A 27,307-nucleotide genomic window follows, 5' to 3' on the forward strand; every position below is an offset into this window, starting at 1 on the left:
CAGACATTCAGCTATCTGAACCACAGCTATTATTACTGCATTGGCTTTATGAGAATTTGAATGAGAGATCAAACGTAAGATGATTACAAAAAGAACCCACAAATCAAATCTAAGGAGCATGGACGAGTACCTCATGATGATCTTAAACCGACAGCTGCCTCAAACTGAGATCTTCGATCTGGGTTCTGCAGTTCTCAGATATGGGTGTAATTACATGAAAGATAAACTCAGAAACACTGAGAAGTTTATACAGATGGAATAATAGCCAACGATTGAGAAGCCCCTTTCTATCGAGGCGAGCAAGAGACAAGCAGGGAGATCACCCCAAATACTTAGTGAGGGAGTTGGTAAGAGTAGAGGCAGGAACCGCCCCAACGATGGTCTCCTTCTTGTCCCCGTCCTTGAAGATGAGCACGGTGGGGATGCTACGAATTCCAAACTGGTTGGCGAGGTTCGGAGAATCATCGGTGTTGACCTTCACGCAGATGACCTGCCCAGCGTAATCCTTGGCGATCTGCTCGATCACGGGCTCAATCATGCGGCAGGGACCGCACCAGGGAGCCCAGAAGTCCACCAGCACGACCAGCTTGCTCTTCAACACAAGCGAGTCCCAGTTGTTCGTGTTCGCTTCCAGAACTGGGCTCCCAAGACCAGAGAAACAATCAAAACCAGATGGAAAATCAAAGAATCGTGGGGAAGACGGGGAGATGGATCACCTTCGGCGACGACGTTCTTCGCCTCGCAAACCACGCGGGCTGCGCGGGTGTTCTTGCTTGGGGCGCGCAATCTGGGGTGGAAATCGGCGGAGAGGCGGGATGCGGAGGCGGAGAAGGAGAAAGCGGCGATCTTGGGGGTTTTGCAGGCGGGCAAGCTGAGCTTCCCGGCTATGGTGGAGTGCGCCATGGTGCTGACTTGGAAGCAAGCCTCGAGCGCCATTGTCAGCTCGATCTTCGTCCTCCCGCGAGCGGAATTGAGCTCCCCGCGAAAATCTAGGGTTAGGGTTCGCTACTCTTCTTCCTCCATTATCCTCTCCCCCAATTTCTAGTGGGCGCAAGATCTCGCCTCTGTGGCTCTCGTTACCCCTCCCTCATCCGCCACGCGTTTCGGAAAATCTCCCCTCCGCCCCAGATTTTTTCCGAGAATGACAGAAAAACCCTGTATTTTTTATTATTGCTTTGTAGGTTTTAGTGGGGGGGGCTGCTGGGCTGGGTTTTACTCCTGGCCCATTAAAAGGCGACTGACGTGGGGTGGGCTCCACTGGAACCCCTGCCACGTCAGACTCGGACAGGTCCCTTCATGTCAACCGTCGACCATCCTCATCATATGGCTTCTGAGTATAGTTCCGGATTCTCCGGGACGTGGACGATGGGCGGGATTGGACAAAGATCATCCCGTCTAACATCCGGATATTTCAACTTTTTCGTCCTAACTGTCCTATCCACGGATTCGTCCATTGAAGAAAAAAATCGTCCACGTCCCAACTTTGCCAGTTTCGTCCCGTCTGGGGAAAAACTGCCCCGTTCCTCTTTGCGGACGGGAAAAAGTTATGTTAAAAAATTTTAATATACTATTCTAAGTTTTTTAGGGAAATATGGAGGAGAGGGAAAGGGGGGGACATATGTACAATTACTTTTGGGCTGAGTCAGTTCGCGCGCGCTAAAAAAAGCAGGGACTTTGATGTAAAACATCAAGGAATTGATTAAGTGATGCCACGTGGCAAGATCTCAATCGTCGGACGCAAATCCGACATATTTTTGTCGATCCCTTATCGTCCAACACCCGAGACCTCCGGACAGATGGTTTTTCTGTCCGACAATTTTTTCGTCCATTTGCCATGATGGAGAACTGTCCCGTCCATTCGTCTCGGGACAAATTTCTGTCCCCATTTTCGTCCAATCTCGCAAGCGGGATGATTTTTTCTTCGTGGGAGGAAAAAACCTTCCTGTCCGCATCCCTGCACTATATTTGTGAGTAGGTATCGAATACGGATGCCAAATGATGGTAAAGGATGGATAGAAAGGGAATGATGCATTCTGTCATCATCACCATTCCATTATCAATCCCAATTAGTCCATTTGCTACGAGGACAGAAACAACTCCCTCGCTCCCTTTCTCCCCTAAATTGGTTCTCGGTCCTCTTCACTAAATCTAAGGCTTGCCCTCTCCCCGTCTCTCTCTTTAACTTGGTACTGAAAATGGTCTGCTGATAATGGTAACAGATGGATAGGACTAGACTGAACATGTTACGTCATTGTCACCATTTCATCATCAGTTCCATTTAGTCCCATCCACCTGTGATAACGAAAAGTACTCCCTCAATCCATTGCTCCTCTAAATTGCTTCTCTCTCTTTCTCTTTGACTCTCTCCTCTTCTCTAATATAAGGTTCACCCTCTCCGCTCTCTACCCCAATTCTCTCTTTTTTAACTAGGAATGGAAAATGGATGACGGAGGACGGTTAAGGATAGGACGAGACTGAATGCCTTTTGCCATCCTCACCATTCCGTCATCAGTGTTATTTGGATGACATGAAAGACTCCCTTGTTTCCTGTCTAGGGCATCCACCTGATGACTTGGCCACCTCTATCGATCTCTATCTCACTATCTATCTATCTATCTCTCTCTCTCTCTCTCTCTCTCTCTCTCTCTCTCTCTCTCTCTCTCTCTCTCTCAATTATCTCTTTTCAAGTATACAGAAAACAGATGACGAGTGACGGTTATACACTGATATGTCAGGATGTAACACATTTTGCCGTCATCACCATTCAGTCATTGGTCTGTGACGATGGAAAAAACTCCTCTCCTTGTCATGGGTATCTAACTAATCACCTGACCACCTCTCTCTCTTTCCCTCTCCCGGTCTCTAAATCAATGGCTCACCCTCTGCCGTCTCTCTCTCTCTCTCTCTCTCTCTCTCTCTCTCTCTCTCTCTCTCTCTCTCTCTCTCTCTCTCTCTCTCTCTCTCTCTCTCTCTCTCTCTCTCTCTCTCTCTCTCTCTCTCTCTCTCTGGTTCCCACTCCCTTGTCAGCATCCGTCATCTAGATTGGACGGATGATAAATCACGAGTATGAGACGTAACGTTGACCCAGGCACGGTTTGGATTCTGTTAGAGTATACTATGTAGGTCCGATAAAGGCCTACCCATGTAGGCCATATAGGCCTACATCCTCTTATATGAAGCCCTTATTGGGCTTCTATAATCTAGCCCAATAAGGGCCTCTATGAGATGTTATCTCTCTCACACGTGGCCTATAAAAGGGTTGTATGGAACCATCACATCAATACCCTATGAGAAAACTGATACAGTCTTAGTACACGAACGATGAAGGACCACGACTTGAGTCCACAAGCATTGCTCTACTTGAAGTAGCTAAGTCGTGAATCCACTGAACTAGCCTCTCCAACCCTTGAGTCCACAAGGGGTTGTACTTGAATCCACAAGCACATAAACACTCTCTAACAAAGAGAACACTAAGAGGGGAGAAACAACAGTTTCAACAAGACAATAGATTTCAATAATCCTCATTCAGGGGTACATGGGGGCCTTATATAGGCCACAAGAAGTGCAGGATCGTCCATAATGATTGTACCCATGACAAGACAAGTCAAAACATTGAGAAAAATAAATATGACAAGCTAAAACAAAGGATAAGTAGCCTGACAGGCCTGAGTAGAGATATCCTATTAGTATATTTCTGCAGATCTTGGCAGTTCTAGAAGAATCTCCTTCTTAGGCCACAGCTTGCTAATGGGCCTCAAAAAATGGGCTTCTGGGCTACATCAGGCGCCCTAGTTTCTATCTCAGCCACATCTTTCTCTCTCTATCTCCATCTCTCTCCTTCTCCTCCATCGGCAAGGACCCCAAGGTCCTCAACGAGGAGACCTTGGCCATCATGGTGCTCATGGCCCTCTTCACCACCTTCATCACCAACCCCCATCGTCATGGCCGTCTACCGCCTCAGCCACAAGGCCGCGCCCTACAAGCGCCGCACCATCGTGCGCGGCCCCGCTGACAACGAGTCGGAGCTGAGCATAATGGCATGCTTCCACAACACGCACTCCATCCCCACCATCATCAACCTCATCGAAACTCGCGCAGCCAGCGCCGCCGCGAGCTCACCATATATGCTATGCACCTCATGGAGCTCTCCGAGAGGTCCTAGGCCATATCCATGGTGCACAAGGCGCGCCGCAACAGGCTGCCCTTCTGGAACAAGAGCCTGGACCTGGAGCCAGGGCACCACATTGTGGTGGCCTTCGAGGCCGACCACCAGTTCAACATCGTCTCCGTCCGGCCCATGACCGCCATCTCCATCCTCGCCACCATGCACGAGGACGTCGTCACCAACACGCAACAGAAGTGGGCCGCTCTCTTCATCCTCCCCTTCCATAAGCAGCATCGCATCGATGGCGTGCTCTAGCCTGTCTGGGGGGGCTTCCACCACGTCAACCAGTGCGTCCTCCATCACGCGCCGTGCTCCGTCGGCGTCCTCCCACCGTTGCCGAATCGCCAAATTCCTGCCCGCGAGCTCGCAGGGAAGAGGGAGAATATCATTCCATCCTCCATCGGTTTCTCTCCATCGGGCATCGGTTCCTCATCGGTAGCGATGTTGTCTTCATCATTGGCGACATCTCTACCACATCAGTGGGGCCTCATCCCATCACTGGCATCACTCCATCTCGCCGGCATCATATCATCGTCGATGTCTCCCTCATCTTGGTCACATCTCCCTTATCTTGGCAGCGTCTCCATCATCTCATCAGAATCTCCTTCATCTAGGTGGCGTCTCCTATACATGTGTGCTCCGGCACTCTCCGGGCATCACCCATACGTGTGCGCTCCGACACTCTCCGGGAGTCTCCTATGCATGTGCACTTTGGCACTCTCCGGGCACCTCCTATGTGTGTTCGTTCCGACACTTTCCGGGCATCACCCATACGTGTGCGCTCCGGCACTCTCCAGGAGTCTCCTATGCATGTGCGCTTTTGCACTCTCTAGGCATCTCCTATGTGTGTGTGTTCCGACACTCTCCGTGCATCTCCAATGTATGTTTGTCTCCGGCCGCCTCCGGCCGTCTCCGATCATCTCGGCCACCTCCAGACGTCTCAGCCGTCTCCCGCCGCATCGGGCTGCCTCCGGCCATCTACGGCCGTCAGCAGCCGTCTCCGGCCACCTCCGGCCATCTCCGGCGGCCACCGGCTGCCTCCGCTTGTCTCTGGCTGTCCCAGCCGTCTCCGACGGCCTCCGTCCGTCTTCGGCCGTCTCCGGCCATCTCGGCCGCCTCTGGCCGCCTCCAGCCGTCTCGCCCGCCTCCAGCTGCCTCTTGCCACCTCGGCCATCTCCAGCTGTCTCCGGTCATCTTCGGCCACCTTCAGTCGCCTCGGCCTCCTTCGGCCTCCCTCGGTCACCCTCAGCTGCCATTGGCCGCCCTCACTCTCAGCTGCCCTCAGTCGCACTTCAGCCGCCTACGAGCCCATCGCTGTTGCCTCTCGCGTCACCGCCATCCTTGTCACTGCACCCACCATCTTTATCCAGTGAAGCACCCGCCATCCTCATCCGGCGGAGCACCCCCAATCTCATCCGGCGGAGCACCCGCCATCCCACCCAGCGGAGCACCCACCATCACCATCTGGTGGAGCACCCGCCATCATCATCCAGTAGAGTCCCGCCATCTCACCCGCTGGAGCACCCGCCGTCATCATCCGGCGGAGTCCCCACCATCTCATCCGGGGAAGCACCCGCAATCATCATCCGGCGCCATTTCAATCGGCGGCGGAGTCATCATCCTCAACGGCGTCTTTTCCATCATCCGCGGCGTCACCTCTACATGCTCTCGCTTCCATGTTTCAAGCTGGACATGGATGTCCATGTTCCAGCTTGGGGGGGTCTGTATAGTATACTATGTAGGCCCGATAAGGGCCTACCCATGTAGGCCATATAGGCCTACATCCTCTTATATGAAGCCCTTATTGGGCTTATATAACCTAGCCCAATAAGGGCCTCTATGAGAGGTTATCTCTCTCACATGTAGTCTATATAAGGGTTGTATGGAACCATCACATCAATACCCTATGAGAAAACCCTAGTTTCCATCTCTGCCACATATTTCTCTCTCTATCTCCATCTCTCTCCTTCTTCTCCATTCCATCTTCTACAGATTCAAACACGATTTTTTTTAACGCGGATCTAGACACCGTAAACCAACGTCAACCTTCTCGTCATCAAAACGTACAGAAAGGGTTCGCCATTTAAGACCGGGGCCCAATCAACCCAGACCTAACCAGGGCTAGAACCGAACCGAACTCTAGATGAGGTTTAGGTCTTTGCTAAAAACCTGGGCCGATGATGAAACCTGATAAGACAAAACCGATAATCAATTGTTCGCCCTCTATCTCTCTCTCTCTCTATGATTCCCTCTCCCTTGTCAGCATCCTTCATCTAGATGGGACGGATGACAAATCACGTGTGTGAGACTGAACGTTGACCCAGGGACTGTTTGGAATCAAACACGATTTTTTTAACATGGACCTAGACACCGTATACCAACGTCAACCTTCTCTTCATCAAAACGCATGAAAAGGGCACCATTTTAGACCGGTGCCCGATCAGCCCAGACTTAACCAGGACTAGAACTGAACCAAACTCTAGATAAGGTTTAGGTCTTTGCTAAAAACCCAGGCCAATGACGAAACCCGATAATCACTGGTTAACCCTCTACCTCTCTCTCTCTCTCTATGGTTTCCTCTCCCTTGTCAGCATCTGTCATCGGAATGGGGCGGAGGACAAATCACGGGTATGAGACGGAAAGTTGACCCATGCACTGTTTGGATTCAAACACAATTTTTTTTAGCATGGACCTAGGCACCATACACCAGCGTCAACCTTCTCGTCATCAAAACCTACGGATAGGCTTCGCCATTTTAGACCGGAGACCGATCAGGCCAGACTTAACCGGGACCAGAACCGGACCGAACTCTAGATAAGGTTTAGGTCTTTGCTAAAAACTAGGCCGATGACGAAACCCAATAAGACGAAACCCGACAATCAATGGTTCGCCCTCTACTTCTCTCTCTCATGGTTCCCTCTCTCTGGTCAGCATCCGTCATCCGGATGGGAACGTTGACCCAGGCACTGTTTGGATTCATGCACTATTTTTTTTATAACATGGACCTAGTCACCGTACACCAACATCAACCTTCTCGTCATCAAAATGTACGGAAAGGGTTTGCCATTTTAGACCGGGGACCGATCATCCCAGACCTAACCGGGACCCGAACCGAGCCAAACTCTAGATAAGGTTCAGGTCTTTCTTAAAGACCCGATAAGAGGATCCGAAATTGCACCATCGCAGAAGATTCCAGCAGATCTGTCAACCACCTCTCTCTCTACAAACGCCGCCATTAGAGCCTGCTATTTCTCTCTCTTGTTTCTCTCTCTAGTTTCTCTATCTAGGGGGGGGGGGTATTTCAATAATCATCGCTATCTGGAAGGGGGGTTGTAGCGAGCACTGGAAGAAGGGTAGAAGAGGAGAGCGGCGCCATGCCGGCGTGGTGGAGAGGGAAGCTGAAATCGAAGGGGACGGAGGAGAAGGAGGTGAAGGAGAAGATCAAGGCGAGGAGCTTCGACGAGGCCGCGGCGAAGCAAGCTTCGAGCAGGATCCGAGATCGGTCTTTGTTCGCCTTCAATTCCGACTGCGAGAGGCGATGCCACGCTCTTCCGCAGCCCTTGATCTCCTTGTCGCCTCCGCAAGCTCAGATTCCAGCGGCGGCCTCGGGTTCTGCGTCGGTCTCGACTTCAAGCATCAGCTCCTCGGGCACCGATGAGCCGGCGGATGTCGGATTTTGCCTGTAAAACTCCCTTTCCGAGGCGATTTTTCTTCGACTATCTGCCCTTGTTCTTGAATTTTGGCTCGAATTTCGGAGATTTAACAGTGTGGTTTTTGTTCCTGGTGAATTAGGTTTTCGGAACCCGTTTGCATACCCAAAAACAGAACTTCCGAGCAGGATAAGAACGCGGATTTGCCTGTTTCGCCGAGCGGACAGTTCCAGTTGCAGAGCCCATTTTCTTCTTCGAATTCGAGGACTTCCGCGGAGGCTGCCTCTAATGTTAGGGCAAGAAGTCCGACCCATGGATCGAGAAAATCCAATTTTTCTTCTTCTCCGAGGCATTCTAGCGTGTTTTCCATGAACCCTAGCTCGCCAAGCGGAAGCATAGATGATTGGAAGAACTCTCATCCGCTGCCTCTGCCCCCTGGCTCGCCTCCTTCGTCAATTCCACGATTTCTTGGACAGAAATGGAAGAAGGGAAGGCTTCTTGGGAAAGGAACTTTTGGGCATGTCTTCTTAGGGTTCAACAGGTAGACTCTCCTCTCTGCTGGATTACCCATACATGAATTTTTTCATGATTTTCCTTGTTTTTTTTTTCGCAGTGAAAGTGGGCAAATGTGTGCCATAAAAGAGGTGAAAGTCATAGCCGATGACAAAGATTCAAAGGAATGTTTGAAGCAACTGTCTCAGGTCTGTTTATCTTGCCTGGGTAGTCCATTTTATTTTAATATCTGAATTGTTCCTATGTTTTTACTACGATCTGTGTTCAAATCAGAGAAATTTTATATATTTTTGCTCTCTCGTGGGCAGGAAATATTGTTGCTCAGTCACCTCTCGCATCCTAACATTGTTCAGTATTACGGAAGCGAACTGGTACTTTGCAAGCCATAAATGACCTATCTTTATTATAATTTCTTCGCTTGGCTGACGAAGATTTTAATCAAACTTTCAAAACTTACGACGCAGGATGATGATACTTTATCAGTATATCTTGAATATGTTTCCGGAGGATCCATTTATAAACTGCTCCGAGAGTATGGTCCATTCAGTGAGCCTGTCATTCGGAGTTACGCTGCTCAAATTCTTTCTGGATTGGCATATCTGCACGGGAGAGATACAGTACACAGGTTTTTTCTTAAAATTCATCGCTATTCTTCTCATGGGTTTTTATTATTTTAATGAAATAATAACACCTTGGATCAAACTTCTTCCCCAGAGACGTCAAAGGTGCAAACATACTCGTAGATCCGAACGGCGTCGTCAAGCTGGCCGATTTCGGCATGGCGAAACACGTAATTATCTCTTTATTTCATTTGAAAAACATTTTCATGCCTAAACTAATTTCTAGATCCCGATATCAAACAGATATCCTCCCACAACTCTATCCACTCTTTCAAAGGGAGCCCTTACTGGATGGCCCCCGAGGTATTACTCCATTAATTTCAAGCCTCTTAATTCTTCATTAACATGATAATTTCAACAAATCTCGGTGGATTATGAACTACAGGTGATCATGACCTCAAACGGGTATAATCTCTCGGTGGACATATGGAGCTTCGGGTGCACTATAATCGAAATGGCCACGTCGAAACCGCCCTGGTGCCAGTATGAAGGGGTAAGTAAATTCTCTTACCCGGGGTTTTATAAATTTGAATTTTTTTTTTTTGAGATTTGGGAAATTTTAATTTGTGGGTTGATCAGGTGGCGGCGATATTCAAGATTGTGAACAGCAAGGACGTGCCGGAGATACCGAGCCACTTGTCAGGGGAAGCGAGAGAGTTTTTAAGGCTGTGTCTGCAGAGGGACCCGGCGGCGCGGCCCACAGCGGTTCAGCTGATGGACCACCCGTTCGTGCGCGACCAGGCCACGGCTCGGTTCGGCCGGACCAGCCTGGCTCGGGAGCTCCCGCCTTCATCTTGCGATGGGAACCGAACCCCCCCGGTAAGAAAAAAAACCCGTTCTGTCCTTTACTCTCTGTTCTCTCTCTATGTCTTTCTTCTCTCTCTCTCTCTCTCTCTCTCTTGTCTCTCCTGTTTCTGGCAATCTCTTCTCTTTTCTACTCTCTAGTCTATCTCCAGCAGTCTCCCTCCTCTCCTCTCTCTCCTCCGTACTTCTCTCTTTTGTCTCGATTCTCTCTCTTTCTCTCTCTCCTTTTCATCGCACACGCGTGAAAAAGAACCATTCTTTCTCTCTCTATCTCTCTCTCTCTCTTCCCAGCAGTCTCGCTCCTCTCCTCTCTCTACTTCTCCATACTTTCTTCCCTATTTTGTCTGGATCCTCTCTCTTTATCTCTCTTCTCTCCAGCTGTCTCCCTCTCTCTATATTCTCTCTCTCCTCTTCATCCCACTGGAAGCCGCACACCGGTGAAAAGAACCATTCTTGCTCTATCACACTCTCTCTCCTCTCTCTCCTCTCTCTTCTCTCTCGTGATAGTTTCTCTCTCTTCATCGGATATTCGGATGGAACCTGACCCCTCCTCCGCAAAGAAGGCCGATACGGCCCGTCTCTTCCTTTCTCTCTTGAAATTAATAAAAAAATTTCTGTCTCATTCGCCCATTAATATTCCTCTACCTGTCTGTTTTTCATTTGTCCGTGCTTCTCTGTCTATCATTTTCATTTTTGATTGATGGTTATGCACAGATTTCTGATGAACGTCCTTCTCTGTGTCGGCACGTATGCTCTCATTTTGTCTTTCGCCCTTCAGACGCGCAAACGCAGAATTAAATATTTGAATTTATGTGTCTATCTCATCTGGGTTTCCTGCGTGCTCCTTGTCGTGTTTATCCGGGCAGGTCACTCTCTCTGGGGCCTATCCTTTTCTAATTACTTAGTCATCTTTTAAATCAATGGGTTTTCACAGAATTTGGTTTCCTCTCTGTCTCTCTCTCTCTCTCTCTCTCTCCTTTCCTTCTTTCTCCGTCTCTCTTTCTCTCTCCTTTCGTTCTTTCTCCCTCTCTCTCTCATTATCTCTCCCTTCCTTTTTTCTCTCTCTCCCTCTCTCTCTTTATCTCTCCTTTCCTTCTTTCTATCTCTCCCTTTCTCTCTTTATCTCTCCTTTCCTTCTTTCTCCCTTTCCCTCTCTCGCTTTATCTCTCCTTTATTTCTGTCTGCCTCTCTCTCTCTCTCTCTCTCTCTCTCTCTCCTATCCTTCTGTCTCTTGCTTTATCTCTCCTTTCCTTCTGTCTCTTGCTTTATCTCTCCTTTCCTTATTTCTGTCTATCTCTCTCTATCTCTCCTTTCCTTATTCCTTTATCTCTCTCTCTCTCTCGCTTTATCTCTCCTTTCTTTATTTCTGTCTCTCTCTCTAACTCCTTATTCCTTTCTCTCTCTTTATTTCTCCTTTCCTTCTCTCTCTCTCTGTCTCCTTTCCTTGTTTCTTTCTTTATCTCTCCTTTCCTTCTCTCTCTCTCTCTGTCTCCTTTCCTTGTTTCTTTCTTTATCTCTCCTTTCCTTGTTTCTCTCTTTATCTCTCCTTTCCTTGTTTCTCTCTCCCTTCTCTCTCTGTCCTTTGCTTCTTTCTCTCTCTCTCTCTCTCTTTATCTTTTCTTGGCTTCTTTCTCTCTCTTCATCTGTCCTTTCTTATATCTATCGCGGTTTCTCTTTATTTCTCGTTTCCCTCTTTCTTTCTCTTTCTCATTATCTCTCCTTTCCCTCTCTCTCTGTTTATATATCCTTTCTTTCTTTCTCTGTCTCTCTTTTTATATCTCCTTTCCTTCTTTCTCTCAATCTCTCTGCCTTCTCTCTCTTTGTCTCTTCCTTCCCTCTCTCCTCTCTTCATCTCTTCCTTCATCATCCCCCCTCTCTCTCTCCCTTCATTCTCTCTCTCTCTCTCATTTCTTTCTCTCCCTCTCTCCCCTTATCTCTCCTTAACTTCTTTCTCCTTCTCTCTCTCTCTCTATTTTCCCTCCATCTCCCTATTTCTCTCTCTAATGCTGACGTCATTAGGTTTGCCTTTCTCTCACTATCTCCCTTCAACTACTGACAGGAAAACCGGAGAAACCAGTCGCCCCTTTGGCAAACAATGGGGAGCGTCCCAGTCACGAAGAGCCCAAGGTGGGAGACCACCCGTTTACTTTTCCTATCCCTTTCCGTTGACTTCCCTTGCGTTGACTTACGGAAAAAAGTTTCCCTTTCAGCGACCTGGTCAACGCCAGAGTCAACTTATCCCTGCCGGTCTCGCCCTGCTCGAGCCCTCTGAGAAGCTTCCGGCAGTCCAATTGGAGCTGCTTACCGTCACCGCCGCACCCGTCTTTCCCGTCGGCGGCGGTCGGCGGCGGCGGGCTGGTCAACGCCTGGGGTGCGGGGAGAAGTTTCGTTGACCCTTGGGTTGACCTCTCCCTTGGGAATAGACGGTCGCCGCAGGGGTCCCCGAGGCGGTGACCTGATTCGAGGCCAGTCAGCATGCTCATGGATGATGATGTCTTCACCGTGTACATGGATTGATGTCATGCTCTTGTACATAGCAAATAGCTTTTCTGTGTATGTGGAGTGAGAGATAAAGAATCATGGAGATAGAGAGAGGGATGTGGGGGAGGGGAGTGGAGAGAAAAAGCTGAAGAGAGACATGGGAGGAGAGGCATGTTGATGAAAGGACCGTGAAGTAGGGTTTGCCCAACCAATATCCATCCGTCATCTGGTATCGGACAACTGATATCCGATATCCGGGAAAAAATGGGACAGTGCCGGATATTGGATGATATCCGTCTCTGAGGGGTAGACGGATATGGTACCGGATATCGTAGGTAGAGGGACGCTACTGATACCGGATATCGGTTTTCGATATCCGGATATCAAAACCAGTATCGACAGTAAAAATATGATTTTCATATCAATGTATGACTTACGTACATTAGCATCAAATGGTTTTAATCTATTTTTAATCTCATTTAATATATGGAGATTACATTTTTTATTTTCTTCCATATGGGATAACAGGATTCGAAGTGTAATGTAAACTCAGAATCCCGTTATCCCACATGGAAGAAATTAGAAACCTTTCTCTGTATATATTAAATGAGCCCGACTATACATTAAATGGTAAAATGCTATTTTAATCTATACTCGCCATATTTACTGGACATCATATTTCTTTAATACGTCATCCCCAATAAATAGAAGTAAAAAGTTCTATTTTCTTCCATATGGGATAAAGGGATTCGGAGTTTAACACCAAACCCGAATCCTGTTATCCCATATGGAAGAAATTAAAAATGTTTGGCTGTATATATTAAACGAGATGTGTAAACAATCAAAAACCTCACTTATTACTCTCTTGCCCACGTTAATCACTGAACACATATAAGTTAATAATATTTTTAAGTATACTTTCGATGTGTATATCGAAAACCGATATCCACCCCCGATATTCGATGTCGTCATCCTCCCCCCTGAGACGGAGATGTATGCCGACATCGAGACGGATATTGGTATCGGATATCGGCAATGTAGCAACCGATATCCGATACCTGGATATCAAAAAGAACGGATACCGGAAATTGCGTTTCCGGTATCCGATACAGCATCTGTCCCGATACCAGCATCCAGTACCCGTATCGGGACGGGCGAACACTACCGTGAAGTCGTCGAAGATGAGGAAGGCCTTTGTTCTTTAGAAGAGCAGAACTACAGAAGATAGGGAAATAATCAGTGCATAGAGTTTATCACTGATGCCATATTTATGTGGTATGAGAGGGAAAGTGTATAGAATCCAGAAGTTGGCGTCCACGATGTAAGATGATTTTGAATAATGGAAGAAAGGGAATGAATGACAGGTGGGAAGTGTTCTTGGAAACATTTGTATTCCTAGTGTTGGTTGAGTCTGCTGATTTGACACTTCTCCTTTGCAGTTCACCTAGACAATCACATGGTTATGGATCTGAAAATGATTCAAGTTTGAACTAGGGTACGGCAAATAGCATCCATCACATCATTTGTCACAGTGATGGATCCTGATAGTGACGGATGAAGGGATGACAACCTGTGACAGGTGATGTGACGGTGACAGAATCTCTCAAATGTATGATGTGACGGGATATCCATGGATGATGATGGTGATGGAAATTTTAAAGCACAAAAAAAGAAGAAAAAAGGAGATAATATATTTTTCTGTTTAGAATAAAAGGAGAAATATTGTGGGCGAAATTGAAAATTTAAACATTTTTAAAATATTGTAAAATAAAATATATTATAAATAGAGGGGTAAATAAAACTAATGCCTGAGTACTTTTTCCACAATTTGAATAAAATACTATTGGTCATATTAAGTACAAGATGATGCCAAAATATATAGAAAGTATTTATAAAAGCCCATGATATATTAAAATTTTAAATTATGGAAAAAGGAAAATAAATGAAAAATAAAATTTATTTACAATTATATTAAAAGGAAAGATATGATGGTTGAAATTAATGTTTTAAAATTTATTAAAATAGTTACGAATGCATTATAATGTGTATGAATACCAGAAAGAGAGTGGAAGAACAAGAGTGAAATAGGATCATAGGAAGACCGAGAGGAGTCTTGAGAGAGAGAGGGGAAGATCGAGAGGGGGAGAATGGGAGAATGAGAGAAGAAGAGAGAGACAGGAAGAACAAGTGAGGAAGGGAGAGTGGGAGAATGAGAGAGGAAGATTGAGAGAGGTAGAGAGAATGGGAGAATAAGAGAGAGAGAGAAGAGAGAGAGAGAGAGGAAGATCGAGAAAGGGAGGGAGAATGGGAGAACGAGAGAGGGAGAGAGAGGAAGATCGAGAAAAGGAGGGAGAATGGGAGAACGAGCGAGAGAGAGAGGAAGATTGAGAGAGGGAGGGAGAGTGACAGAATGAGAGAGAGTAAGATTGAGAGAGGGAGAGAGAATGGGAGAGCAAGAGAGAGGAAGATTAAGAGAGGGAGGGAGAATGGGACAATGAGTGACAAAGAGAGGAAGATAGAGAGAGGAGATGTCCTTTCGTCCCTAGTGATGGGGACACTGTCTGGTGACAAGACAGGGATGGGACAATGTATATGGTGACGGGTGATGAAGATGTGATGGATTTTTGCAAAATCCCGCGACTCATTTGATAACTTACACATTTTAGTAGGTTAATATGACGATATTCACAGGTTTTGTTTCAATAAATTGATATTAAATGTGTGTTATCAAGCCTCTAATGATTAAATTTATTTTTAAAATGCGATTTAAAAATTTTAAGTATTTTTATAAATTTGCTGATGTCAAATTCTGAAAGAACATAGTTTTTGCTCAGAATACAATTTTACTGATTTGTTTGGCATTGTATTTGAAGTGATATCATTTTTAAATTTAAAAAATATAATCGTACTATTTTTTTGAATGAATATTTATTTTTAGAATTATTTAATGGTTATTTGACTTTTCGGAAATTGAGAGAGAGAAAATTGGGGGGCTAAGAATGATCCAAACTCAAATCACGATATCTGATGATCCACAAGGGGTTTCAAGCTGAAATTTTGAGTGGAGCTTCTTTTTTCTCGCCACTCATAAATACAATTGGATCTATAAATAGAGGCATGAATATTTGTCAAACTATCTTTAAACTTATTTCCTCCTAGAGAGGCTGATTGAAAGCGAGCGAGGATTTTGATGGTCCATCAAGGTGTTCTTGGTGTTTGGAGTGATTGTGGAAGAGCAATAGATAAGTGGAGAGGCTGAAGCATGTAAGCAACCCAGCACAAGGCCAACCCTTAGCATAGCCCACAAAAGGCCTACATGAGGCCCAAGGAGCAAGATTTTCGGTCGTGCACGCACGAGGAAAGGGGAGTTATTATTTTTTCAATATAGATGCCCACTCAACATTTATATAGAAGCACTATTTTCTAAAATTTCCAATATGGGATAATCGATAACCAGTTCTTTTCAGTAGCGTGTCAGGCTGGTGGACAAGCAAAGAAATGGAACACGTCCCAAGAGGCTGCAAACTTAAGGAAACATAGAGAGAAATCATGATCGGGCTTTGACCAGGCCCAAAGCCTGTGTCATGACTGGCTGATTTGAGTGTGGGGATATAATCTCAGCCGACAAATCTTCTAAAAGAACATTGGACGGTGAGATTTAAAACACGAGACTTTTTTAGTATTTCTCTTTTTTGTAGATTTCTGATTGGCTGAAGCCGCTGAAGTGGATGACGGGGCCACACAAGCTAGCGAATTAGGAAGAAGGCAGTTGACATGGCCTGCTAACTAGGAAGGCGGACCTGGCATGGTGGGGTGCACCACTTAAGATTGGACCATGGCTGCGATTTAATCACAGTCCTTGGTCAAACTCTTTAGGAAATCGGATTGCCGTGAGCAGATCTGTCCATCTCTACCCCAAGCCATCGACTTCGTCAAGCAGGCAGTGAATTCTGGTAACGAGGGACCATAGGCCATCTAGTGGCCCTCAAAGGATCCCTAAGGCCGGACAATGAGATCGATGGCTAGGGGAGATCCTTCTTACGCCTTAAAAGGAGATTATGCCCCCTAATTTCTTTGCTTTCGACCGAGATACTCAACGGCGGCAAGAGACCCATTCTGGGCATGTTCGGCCAAATTGGAGAGGGTGAGGAAATTGGAATGACTCAGGAAAGCACCAAAAAAGATAAATAATGCCGCGGAATGTGCCAATGTGGAGGAAGACCAGCCGAGTCGATCACCAATGTTAGGGGTGGTGATCGATGCCCCCATCCTCAGCTCTCTAGAATCAGGGCATTTCTGGTGAATTTCTGAAATCTATCAGGTTGATAGTAAGTTCACAACCACATTTGAATGCATAAATCTAGATCCAAGGTAGTTTTAAGTGAAACATTTTCTCCTTTTGATATCACGACCTCTATGAGGCATTCTGTCAAACCCCTATTTAGTGTTGACAAATTGATCCGATTTGTTTTTCGATTTTACCTTATAAAATATTTAAAATAACTATTAAAGACATTTAGCTATACAAATAATATTTATATTATTCCAAGATAACCACAAATATAAAATAATTCAAATAATATTTACATTCCTCTTAGTAATATTCGTAATCCTTCTATCTTCTCTTAACCTCTCTCTCTTCCTTTATCTATCTAGGTAAACTAAACTATTTTGAAATATTATCTCTATCTAAATATTTAATTCTTATAAAATTAGGCAACACCTATTTTCTCCTCTATCTCCCTTTAACCACTATAACATATACCTCTCTATCTCTTTAATCTATATATTGATAATGGAGTCCAAAACTCAGTGCCCATTCAGCCTCCAGCTCAGCACAAATAACATGTATAAGAATTATAATAATGTTAGCTTGGAAAATTGAAACATGTACCCCTTTACTCGTTATGAGAATTTGTGGCTAGGAGTCAATATAAGTTCAAAGCTAGACGGCTAGGATTAAACATAGATAGGAAATAATCTAGTGGCTAGGATTCATCTTAACATAGCCACTACATTTGGTTATGATGACTATGATTAAGTTATAGAAACTATCTTAACAGCTATGAGATATTAGGATAAATATGAACCAACTGTTATGATTTGAGTCATGGGATTAACAATGATGATCAGTTAACTATCTCCACTATCTCTCCTCTCTCTCTACTCCTCTATCTTCTTCTTGTTCCTGTGAAGGATCCCGTGTTCTTTTGCATTTAACTAAATCTTATTAAACATCATTACTATAGCTATATCTTATCTTAAACATAACCTGCCGTTAATTAAATAAATAACCTCCCTATCTTGTACTTAGAATAGTATATTATCATTCCCTCCAGTTTATTAATATATATAACTCTTCCACTCATATCTTAATTCATCCACTTAATCAGTACCTCTATTATTTATAAAATATATGAACTCTATTAAAAATAAAAACATTATTTCGCACTACCATAGTACCTCTCCCTTTTCTTATTATCTACTTTCCTAGATACCTCTTTCCTCTAATCTTCACCTTTTTACTATCTTTAGTGATATCATCACTTCTCTTACTCAACCTACAAAGTATCTCTTTAATTACCCTTATTCTCACCCTAAATTCTCCATTAGCCTCACTTGAGTATTAAATTCACCTCTAAAGCCAGTCCCTCTGGACACGACCTCACTCCCATTAAACACATATTTGAGTGGGTTCTATATTTTAACAAATTTATTTGATTTAGACACATTAAAATTGCAATGACAATAAGATACACATGTAATTTGCCTTCATTACTACCTTTAGGTATGTGAATATTATTTTTGACCAAAAAAAATCAATGGACAAAGCCCACGAGATCAGTCCAAAAGTTTCAAGTAAATTAATAAATGTATCATTGTGAAAACCTAAAATTAATCATAATTGTTTTGCCTAGCCGAATGAAAATATAGGTTAAAGAAAAAATCTGATCCCACGGTTTAAACCATTAAATATTGCCACTACATAAGTATCCAAAAAATATTGCTTACAAATCTAATAGCCACTGAAACTTTAGATCTCTCTCTCTCTCTATCTTTCTCTCTCTCTATCTCTCTCTTTACTTATCCACTAATCTCTGGCTAATAACAAGAAAAGGGTGACACCCATATGAAGATTGAGCCCTATAGAGAAAACCTATGATCTTTAGACATCAAAAACTAACAAATGTTTACTAAAATTATAATTGTGCTTCTAATCCGGTTTCGTCTGAGAAATCTATGGAGCTTTTTGCTACTGATCATTCTAAATTCAATCAGATCCACTTATCATTAGTTTTGAGATGGACTCCCATCGTTATGATATTAACCATCATGATATATCCCACATATTAATGATGATGACATAATAGGATAACTAAATATCAATTGTTTTCAGAATTGAACAAGATCAGAAACATCCATAAAGAATAAGAAAACTTGTTAATTTGGAAAAAAATATCATACGATAAATCACATATGACAAATAGTATTAAATTAAATAATTTTAATAAACATTTGGTATTTCTTCCCAGCACATCTACATGAGTAAAATATAATAATTCAGGAAAAAAAATTTGTTGGTATATATTCAAATCTAGATGAAAATATGCATATAAGGGGTTGATTACATATCTATACGTAGTTAATATTTTCATTTGTCCACATATCAAAGCATCATGCCAAAATTAATTTTATTTAATTGAAGAGGATTGTGACTTGAGTATAGATAAATAAATATACTTGAATATATATTTTTTCACTTTTATAAAATAATGATACTGAATGAATAATAAAAAGACAAGGAATATAGACAATTGAGGAAAAATTAGTGATTTAAATTGAGACTAAATTCAGAAGTGATTTTAAGAGGATCTAATCTGGGTTTTTTTCTTCTAGGGTAGACTGCCTTATTCTGCAAACGTCTAATCCCAAGTTACAAATTCAAGAGTTTAGGCACAAGATTAGGCACCTTTTAGCCGCGAGTTTATGAGTGGACATTAGGCACAAGTTAACGAGTTGAGCAAAAAGTGGATAGAATAATTTAAAAGTGCTAAGTTCATATCAGTGGATAAACCAATAGAAGATACATTTCTAATGAGTTATATTAATATGTATGTTTTATTGAGGTAGAGTGTAACATTGAGATATAAATAAACATATATCAGTTTTTAAAATCTATTCAAATCGATGAATGTGAAGTTTTGGGTTGTGAGGCCGTGAATGGCATTATCCATTTATGATTCACACAGAAACAATATAAAAATCGTGACTGACCTTTAAACAATTGAAAACCTGATGATTCTTTACCTTTGGATGAATCATATTGGTCATTTCTACTAATCTTTGTTCCTCAGACCAGTCATGTTCAACTCTTTAAGTTTTCAGCCTGTAGATGTAGCAATGTGATGCTTGACACATTAAATCTCCTCCTTTCTATATTGATGAGACCTGTTACTGATCCACTATGGTTGTTCTACCATTTTGATCATATCGTGAGGGAAGGCCACCTAAGGATAGAAAAATATATTAAATATGGGCATCTAAAGCACTCTTTTATGGCTTATTTTTTAGGGCTTTCTGCTATTTATATCTGATGCAGGCTTTCTATAGAACCCCTAGAATTTCTGACGTTTAAAGATCATTTGCATGTATATCTTATGACGTTTAAAGACCATTTGCATGTGGACCTGTAGGCTCATATGTCTATCTGGTCACTGATTCTAATGGCCTAATAATATTTGTTGGCCAACATTATCGATTGATTATATCAAAATACATTAATTCATTAATTAATTATGAGTTTACCTCAATCCACATGTTGAACGTAAGCCATGAGGGTGCCAAGCTACACCTCATTCTCTTGAATGTACAACGGAGCATGACAACTCTCTGATGAAACCTTACTATCATTATCTAATATGCATATATATATAATCCCTCAATAGCATGACACTCCTAATCAGTCAATTCCATGCTCAATTGTTGAATCCTAATAAATTAACACAACTTTCTACTAACACATTTGGAAACCATAAAAACTCTTGTTTGATATTCCAATAACTTAGCCAAGGACTTCATTGCATCATCTTCCTTGAGTTGTCTACTCTTATATCAAGGTGGATGATCCCATCTTGACTACTCTATCACCTTATTGAAAGACTTACTGCATCGGGTCAAGAAAGTTTAGGTTTTCATGATTAGGAACTCATAGGTCATTGTGAAAACAGAAATGCCCACCCATAAGATGTCTTTGTTGTCCTGGGTGTAAGGACCACTTACACAATTGTTTGTACTATGAACTTATTACATGCTCCTTTATACATTCAATAAAATGAGTCGACCTGATATATAATTAGGTATAAAATCATTTAGAAATTAATATGGATCAATTGAGTAAACTCTTTCCCTAAAGAGCAACCACTTTCTATCCATAATCTCTGCACATTAACGGATACTTGATCGATCATACTCATAACGGGAATGAGTATCCTTTCAAATATCAATGTATAAAGGATATTTTTTTTGTTCGGTTATTTTGATGTCCTTAATGAGTATCCTTTGAATATGAATGTTTAGAACACATATTTAAGACTATTCATCTCCATATCATAATTTACCACACCATTACGTATATTCACGGGTTAAAAGATAAGCATCACACACAAAGTATGCTTACCATAGAGTATCAGTTTATATTGAACAAGATGTGTAATGTGTGATTGGCATGCTGGCGACTTATATTCCATCATGAATTACATATTTCAGAAAATTGTGTGTATAGAGATTAAAACAAAATAGATTATAGTAATATTATTAAGAGAGATGTACTGATTTTAAGACACTGGATTTTCATGAGATTTAAAATAGGTTCAATTTGAAGAGGTTATATTGATATGAACAATAATGCGAGAGTTGGTACCAGTTAATAGTAGGAACAAATTTGAACCTGAGTTTAAGAGACCAATTTCATTTTCAATTTGAATTCTCATTGAAATTTTGTACGACTAATAAAAAAAAATGAAATATAAATGGACATTTTACATTTATGGTTTCTATTAATACTGACATTTTTGCATTCATAAAAAATTGGAGAAATTTCTTGAAGGAAGATTGAGGTGAGGATGTCGTTGAAAGAGGATCATCTAGGGTAAGTTCTAGTGGATGAAAAATAATTTAAAATGTCCATGAGAGTAATTTAAAATATTGATTGAAGATCTGGTTTTAGAGGCTTAGATGTGATCTTTCATTAGAAAAATCTAGGTAATATCTAAATTCTGATTTATAATTTTACTTTATTGTAGGTCTATGTGATCGATACCCCAAACTATTGGTAGGAGTATTATGTGAATTATCTAGGTACAAAATTAAAATGCGGGATTGTGTTAAAAATATACAAGACTTATATAAATTTGTATTTTTTTTCCATCATCCATCACATTCTTTCGATAGAATCATACACACACTGACTAGATGGTTACTTTGGAGCTATTTTATAATTATTATGTGAGATATTTTCATATACCTGATACCTCTTATGTTTGGTTTTAACATTTATGAATAAACTCTTTGCATGAACTCACAAAAATAATTCACACAATTATCTTAGTTCTTTACATTGCTAATAAAAAACATCAATAACCAAATCAGCACAAGATTTCATTAAAAATAAATAAACATATGAAGATCACATCAAGTACCGTTTGTTTAATAATAATAAACAATATCATAAGTACCACATATGAAGACAAATTTTCTTTAAACTGAAATATAAATTATTGAGAAGCAATTAAATAAAGGAAATGGTGATTGAGATTAGTGTTCCCCCGTCCCGATACCGGTATCGGATTATGGTATCGGGACGGATGCTGTACCAGATACCAAAAATCAAATTTTCGGTATCCATTTTTTTCGATATCCTGATATCGAATATCGGTTGCTACAGTGCCGATATCCGATATTGATGTCCGTCTCGATGTCGTCATCCGCCTCCGTCTCGGGGGGGGAGGATGATGATATCGGATATCGTTGTTGGATATCAGATTCCGATATCCAAATTAGAAGGGTTGAATAAAAATTTAATTAAACATTATCAATCAGCCGTTAGGCAAGTCAACGTGCGAAAGAGATTCGATGGGAGCTTTTTATTTTAATGAGGGGCATGTTTAATATATACAGCTTGAACTTTTTTTTTCTTCCATATGGGATAACATCAGGATTCCGAGTTTAACATCCAACTCCGAATCCTTTATCCCATATGGAAGAAAACAGATAATTCGGGCTGTATTTATTGGACGAAGTATTAACATATTAAATATATTATATATATAACCAGCTTAAAATATGCTATATATTTATAAATATATGACTAAATCATTTAATAAATATTATACCTTGTTTAATATATACAGGGCACGATTTTTGCTTTCTTCCATATGGGATAACAAGTCTAATGTAAACTCTGAATCCCGTTATCCCATATGGAAGAAAATAAAAACCTTGCACTGTATAAATTAACTGGGGTTGAAAACATAACAAAATCGCATGGCCTTGGATGTATTTAAATCATTGAAAATGATGATTAATAATTTCGATATTCGATATCCAGATATCAAAATCCAATATCCGGTATCTGATATCTGGACCGTCCTTACCTCTCTGATATCCGTCACCGATATCCGTCCACATCTAAAAGATGGATACTGACAAATATCCGATGTCAGACACCATCCCGGTTTTCTTGCCGATATCGGATATCGGTTGTCCAATATCGGATATCGGATGGATATCAATTGGGCGAACACTAATACAGATCATTCATTTGATCATCCTAATGCACTAAAAAAATTCAGCAGACACAAGAACACCTTAAGTTATTTTTGTTATACGAGTTATCTGTAAGTAGTAAGTTCTCAGTCTTGACTATGTCGTATTCCCTTAGAAATGGATCACTTGCATGTTTCCCCAATAGTATATGATAAATTTTCCCAGTTAATTCACAACAATAAATAGGTTGAGTTTTAAAGAGAAATTAGGTATCGAGCTATTTTCTGAAAAACAATAACCTGAACCATATCAAAACCAATAAACAATCCCAAACTCCTTAAAATAACTCATATGCTCAATATCATGGAGTTATGTATTATTTAAAGTTGATCTTTTATCATAATAACAATACAATTAAAAACTATTAAATAACAATTATATATGTATTTATCGCATAGAGAGTGACCCTAGGGAGCAATAGAGATATTAAAACATAATCACACATCCAAATCATTATTTATCTACTTAAATTTACTTCCAAACTAATAAATTAATCATAAAAATCATTATTATAGGCATTAATCTTCTCTAGGTAATGTTGCTAGATCAATTTTCATGAGGTTATAAAAACTTCAAACTTTTAATGATACACACCAAGTAACTATCTTAAACTTCTACATCCCTTATCGATATCACCTGTCTAGTAATTTTATGAGCTCATTTTTTGGGATTTTTTGTTTTTGTGGATTCATCACAATAAAACATATTTATATTTCGCTCACTTAATATTGGATAAAGTTGGGGCTAAATCCTCAACGAGCATAGGTAATGATATTAGTTTATTGAGAAGATATGTCGATATTGAGTATACAACATAGATGGGATTTTGAATATTATGGAAGGATGAGAAAATAGAATATTTATAAAATTATATGGTAACTGTATGAGAGAAGAATGGACTAGAAGATATGATAGAATAAGATGAGAGCTTGATGAAAAATTAGGAGCATTAGTTGATAGTGATTGATTATGGATTTGAGAATTTTGATGCGCTGATTAAATCAAATCAAGTATAGAAGAGGGAATAGGTTCTTTACTCTCCATGGAGATATGAAAAGAGAGAAACAGATTCAAACCCTCACAGAAACCGTATTTTTATATCAGTCCTTGTGGAAATATATGTGCTTGGCAAGTCGATCACAAATTCCATGTTTCCTTCATTGATAAAATCAATTAATTATAGTGCACGTGTGATACTTATAATGAAGTCTAGAAAATATCACTAGTCCTTAGGCATATTCTCTGTGGTTTTGTTTTTTAATATATATATATATTTTACCTCGGCATGTCGGGGTATGAGGATTTTTCCCCTAAAGAGAGCCAAGAGTTATAGGTGTATTTTCCCCTAAAGAGAGCCAAGAGTTATAGGTGTATTTTTTAATTTTACCTGGGTGGCTTACTTTTGAATCGACAGTAGTTACGAAAGGGGGAAATAGCTCAGTTGGTTAGAGTGCTGGTCTGTCACGCCAGAAGTCGCGGGTTCGAACCCCGTAGGATAAAAGAAAAGAAAGTCAAAATATCAGAAGAGTAGTACAATCTTTTCTCACTCATATGATGAGTATGGATGGTCTCATAACCATTGGTATGGAGACATTAAGGATGTATAGTGGGTATTTCCTAGAAAAAGCTCACTGAATTGACCTATATGAACCCCTGAATGTTACTATACCAAAGTGTCAATCATGTTGATTTATGTCAAAATTGTATAAATGGCCCTTAGACCTGAGACACCAAAGACGTCTTTTGGACAAACCATTGTACTTCGACTATGGCTTATGATTTCATAATCATGAAATTCTAAGGCGTCTTAGATTAGTCCAGTTGGAAGTTTACAAAGACGCTTGAATGTGTAAGAGTTGTGTGATATTTTTTAGCCCATCAATACTAACTCAAATGATTGATTAGGTTTTGACAATTGACTATACCCTAAGTCATCCTAGGAGTTTCAAGCAAATGAGGGATTACACGTACATGGTATCCGATGACCGATAGGTTCCAAAAGTGAATCGATACGCACTCCTTTGTATCTTTTAAATCATGTTGGCACCCCATGAGCTGGAAATCCAGCATATTGATTGAGTTAAATCAATACAACATTAATTAATTGATGAAGGCAATGTGCCTATATACAAATAAATTTAAGAAAACTATAACTCACTCACTTTAAAGTGTGAGTAAGGTTGTCTCCACAGGGATTGCCCTTTATGTATGTATTCAATAAATGTGTTTTTAGTTAATAAGATAAAGTAATAGTACTAAAGATAATGAATCTATAAGAATTGAGTAATTGGTAAATAGATGGAATATTAGTTTAATAAGATATCTATAGAAGAGGGAATATCTGGTATTAAATGTATGAATATTATAGATACTAAGAATAATAAAGAATTAAGAGATTAGTTATTATAGTTAAAGATGATTGATATTGATATAACTAGTGAAGAAATATAAAGTACTTAACAATAGTAATTATTTAATATACTCTTACTAAGTAAATAGCTAAATAGATATAAAGAAATTAAGAAAGGAAAAAGGTACTGCTAATAGTAATTAATAAATTTAGATATTAGTATAGAATCACATATAATATCAGAGTATGGCTTATATAGTTATAATATTTATCCTATTGTTAATAGAACTATTTTAATATGCTTTTATATATTTTTTCTATACTCAATTTTCAGTCAAGAGGTTGATTTAGTCGAACACTTTGAAGGCGTTTGACCAAATTCCCGAAAGAGGGTCGGAGTAAGAGAGAGATGTATATTATTTAAATTTTATAGACTTTTTGTGTATTTTTATATAAGTTTTATATAATGAAATCAGGTATAAGAGGGTATTTCTGTCAAACACATGTGAGGTGTTCGACAGAATGCCAGATAGAAGACAGAATAGGGGGGTCAATATTTTTTGATCAGAAACTCCAGAAATATCTAGATTAAACTAGAAATATTCAAATTAACAAAACTATAACGGCTTCTCATCCAGATGAGGTGAAAGAAATCTTACCAACTCGGCCTGAATTGAAGCTAAGGGGGTGGCGGCCCCATCGCCGCCGCCTAGCCTCGATATACAGATTCCCCCTTGCTTCTCTCCCATGCTAGCACAAGTTTTAGTCTTCTTCAGCCTCCTCTGGCACCTTCTAGAGCTCTAGAAGTCATTGGAGGGTTGTCACACACCTCCTCTTGCTGTTGCCGCCGCCAAATGGGATCCCCACCGTCACTCTGGACAATGGTAGAAAGATAGATGAAATTGAGGCCTTCACGCCCTGTTAATGGCTTGGGAGGGACCTCCCATGTCGTCCGATGGAGGGGAAGGGCCTTTAGGGCCCTCCCAGTCCATTGGATGGCCTGGCGGTCCCATCGGGCCGACAACTGTCGCACGGCTATTGATGTCGATAGCCAGGGGCAGAGTTGGACCAAAATGCCCTGGCCGTTCAATGGACCTCATCTAGGACTGATGGCTGCGATTAAATTGCAGCCATGGACCCATATTAAAATGGTGTTCCCACTTTCCACGTCATCCTGCCCTGTCAGCATGCACCATCAGCACCTTCCTCTCTTTTGATTTGACCGCAAGAGGGGCCTGTGTCCAAGTCATCCACGCCAGCCAATAGGGAGGCCTGAAAAATAAATAAAATATGTTAAATAGAATGGGACAGATCTCACCATCCGATCTTCTTTAAGAAGATCGAACGGATGAGATCATATCTGAATATTTAAAATCAGCCTGATATGACGCGGACTTCGGGCCGGGTCAACTTGAAGCCTGGTTATGATTTTTTAAAACAAATTGCATGAGATTGTGGCCCGTTGGGCCGCGATCAATCATGTTACTCCTCGGCCGAGCCCAGCGCGAAGGTCAATTAGATCTGGGATGCAAATCCCATATAAAAAATATCTGAAAAATGCAGCGCTATATATATGTTGGTGAATGTTGTACATTGAATTAAAATGCATACCTCCCTTGTGTCCCACGCACTTTACACCTCTCTTTGGGCATTATGGGCACTGTGTTCTTTGTGGCTGGCTAAGCTTGCCTACTGGGCACTCACTGTCCCTTGCTGGCTACGGGCGGGTTGAGCGCTCCAGCTCGCCTGCCTGTGACTGGCTTGGGTTCTGGTGCGCCTGATCAGTCCTTAGCCGGCATAATAAAATAAAAAAATAGAAAGAAAAGTCAAAATTGCAGAAGTACATGTGGTAAGCACGTGCACCACCGTAGTTGATTAAAAAAAGATACATATCCTGTTG

General features: G+C 41.4%; 2 protein-coding genes across 2 annotated transcripts; one reads left to right on the forward strand and one right to left on the reverse strand.

Annotated features, from left to right (window-relative positions):
- Positions 1–155: 155 nt before the first annotated feature.
- LOC144710951 (uncharacterized) lies at positions 156–1,041 on the reverse strand. Its single transcript, XM_078584806.1, has 2 exons — positions 717–1,041; positions 156–636 (listed from the first exon to the last, which is right to left on the reverse strand). Exons 1-2 carry the CDS (start codon positions 934–936, stop codon positions 320–322), a joined length of 537 nt encoding a protein of 178 aa, XP_078440932.1. The 5' UTR covers positions 937–1,041; the 3' UTR covers positions 156–319.
- A 6,430-nt stretch (positions 1,042–7,471) lies between these two features.
- On the forward strand, positions 7,472–12,306 carry MAP3KA (mitogen-activated protein kinase kinase kinase 3). Its single transcript, XM_078584810.1, is given in 12 exon segments — positions 7,472–7,847; positions 7,958–8,356; positions 8,429–8,516; positions 8,637–8,699; positions 8,793–8,953; positions 9,043–9,118; positions 9,192–9,251; positions 9,334–9,441; positions 9,528–9,686; positions 9,689–9,767; positions 11,812–11,879; positions 11,963–12,306. Coding segments are annotated over 12 exon segments (1,752 nt in total). The 5' UTR covers positions 7,472–7,539; the 3' UTR covers positions 12,146–12,306.
- The last annotated feature ends 15,001 nt before the right edge of the window (positions 12,307–27,307 follow it).

Source organism: Wolffia australiana, chromosome 13 (assembly GCF_029677425.1).
Source record: "Wolffia australiana isolate 7733 chromosome 13, ASM2967742v1".
Taxonomy (NCBI): domain Eukaryota; kingdom Viridiplantae; phylum Streptophyta; class Magnoliopsida; order Alismatales; family Araceae; genus Wolffia; species Wolffia australiana.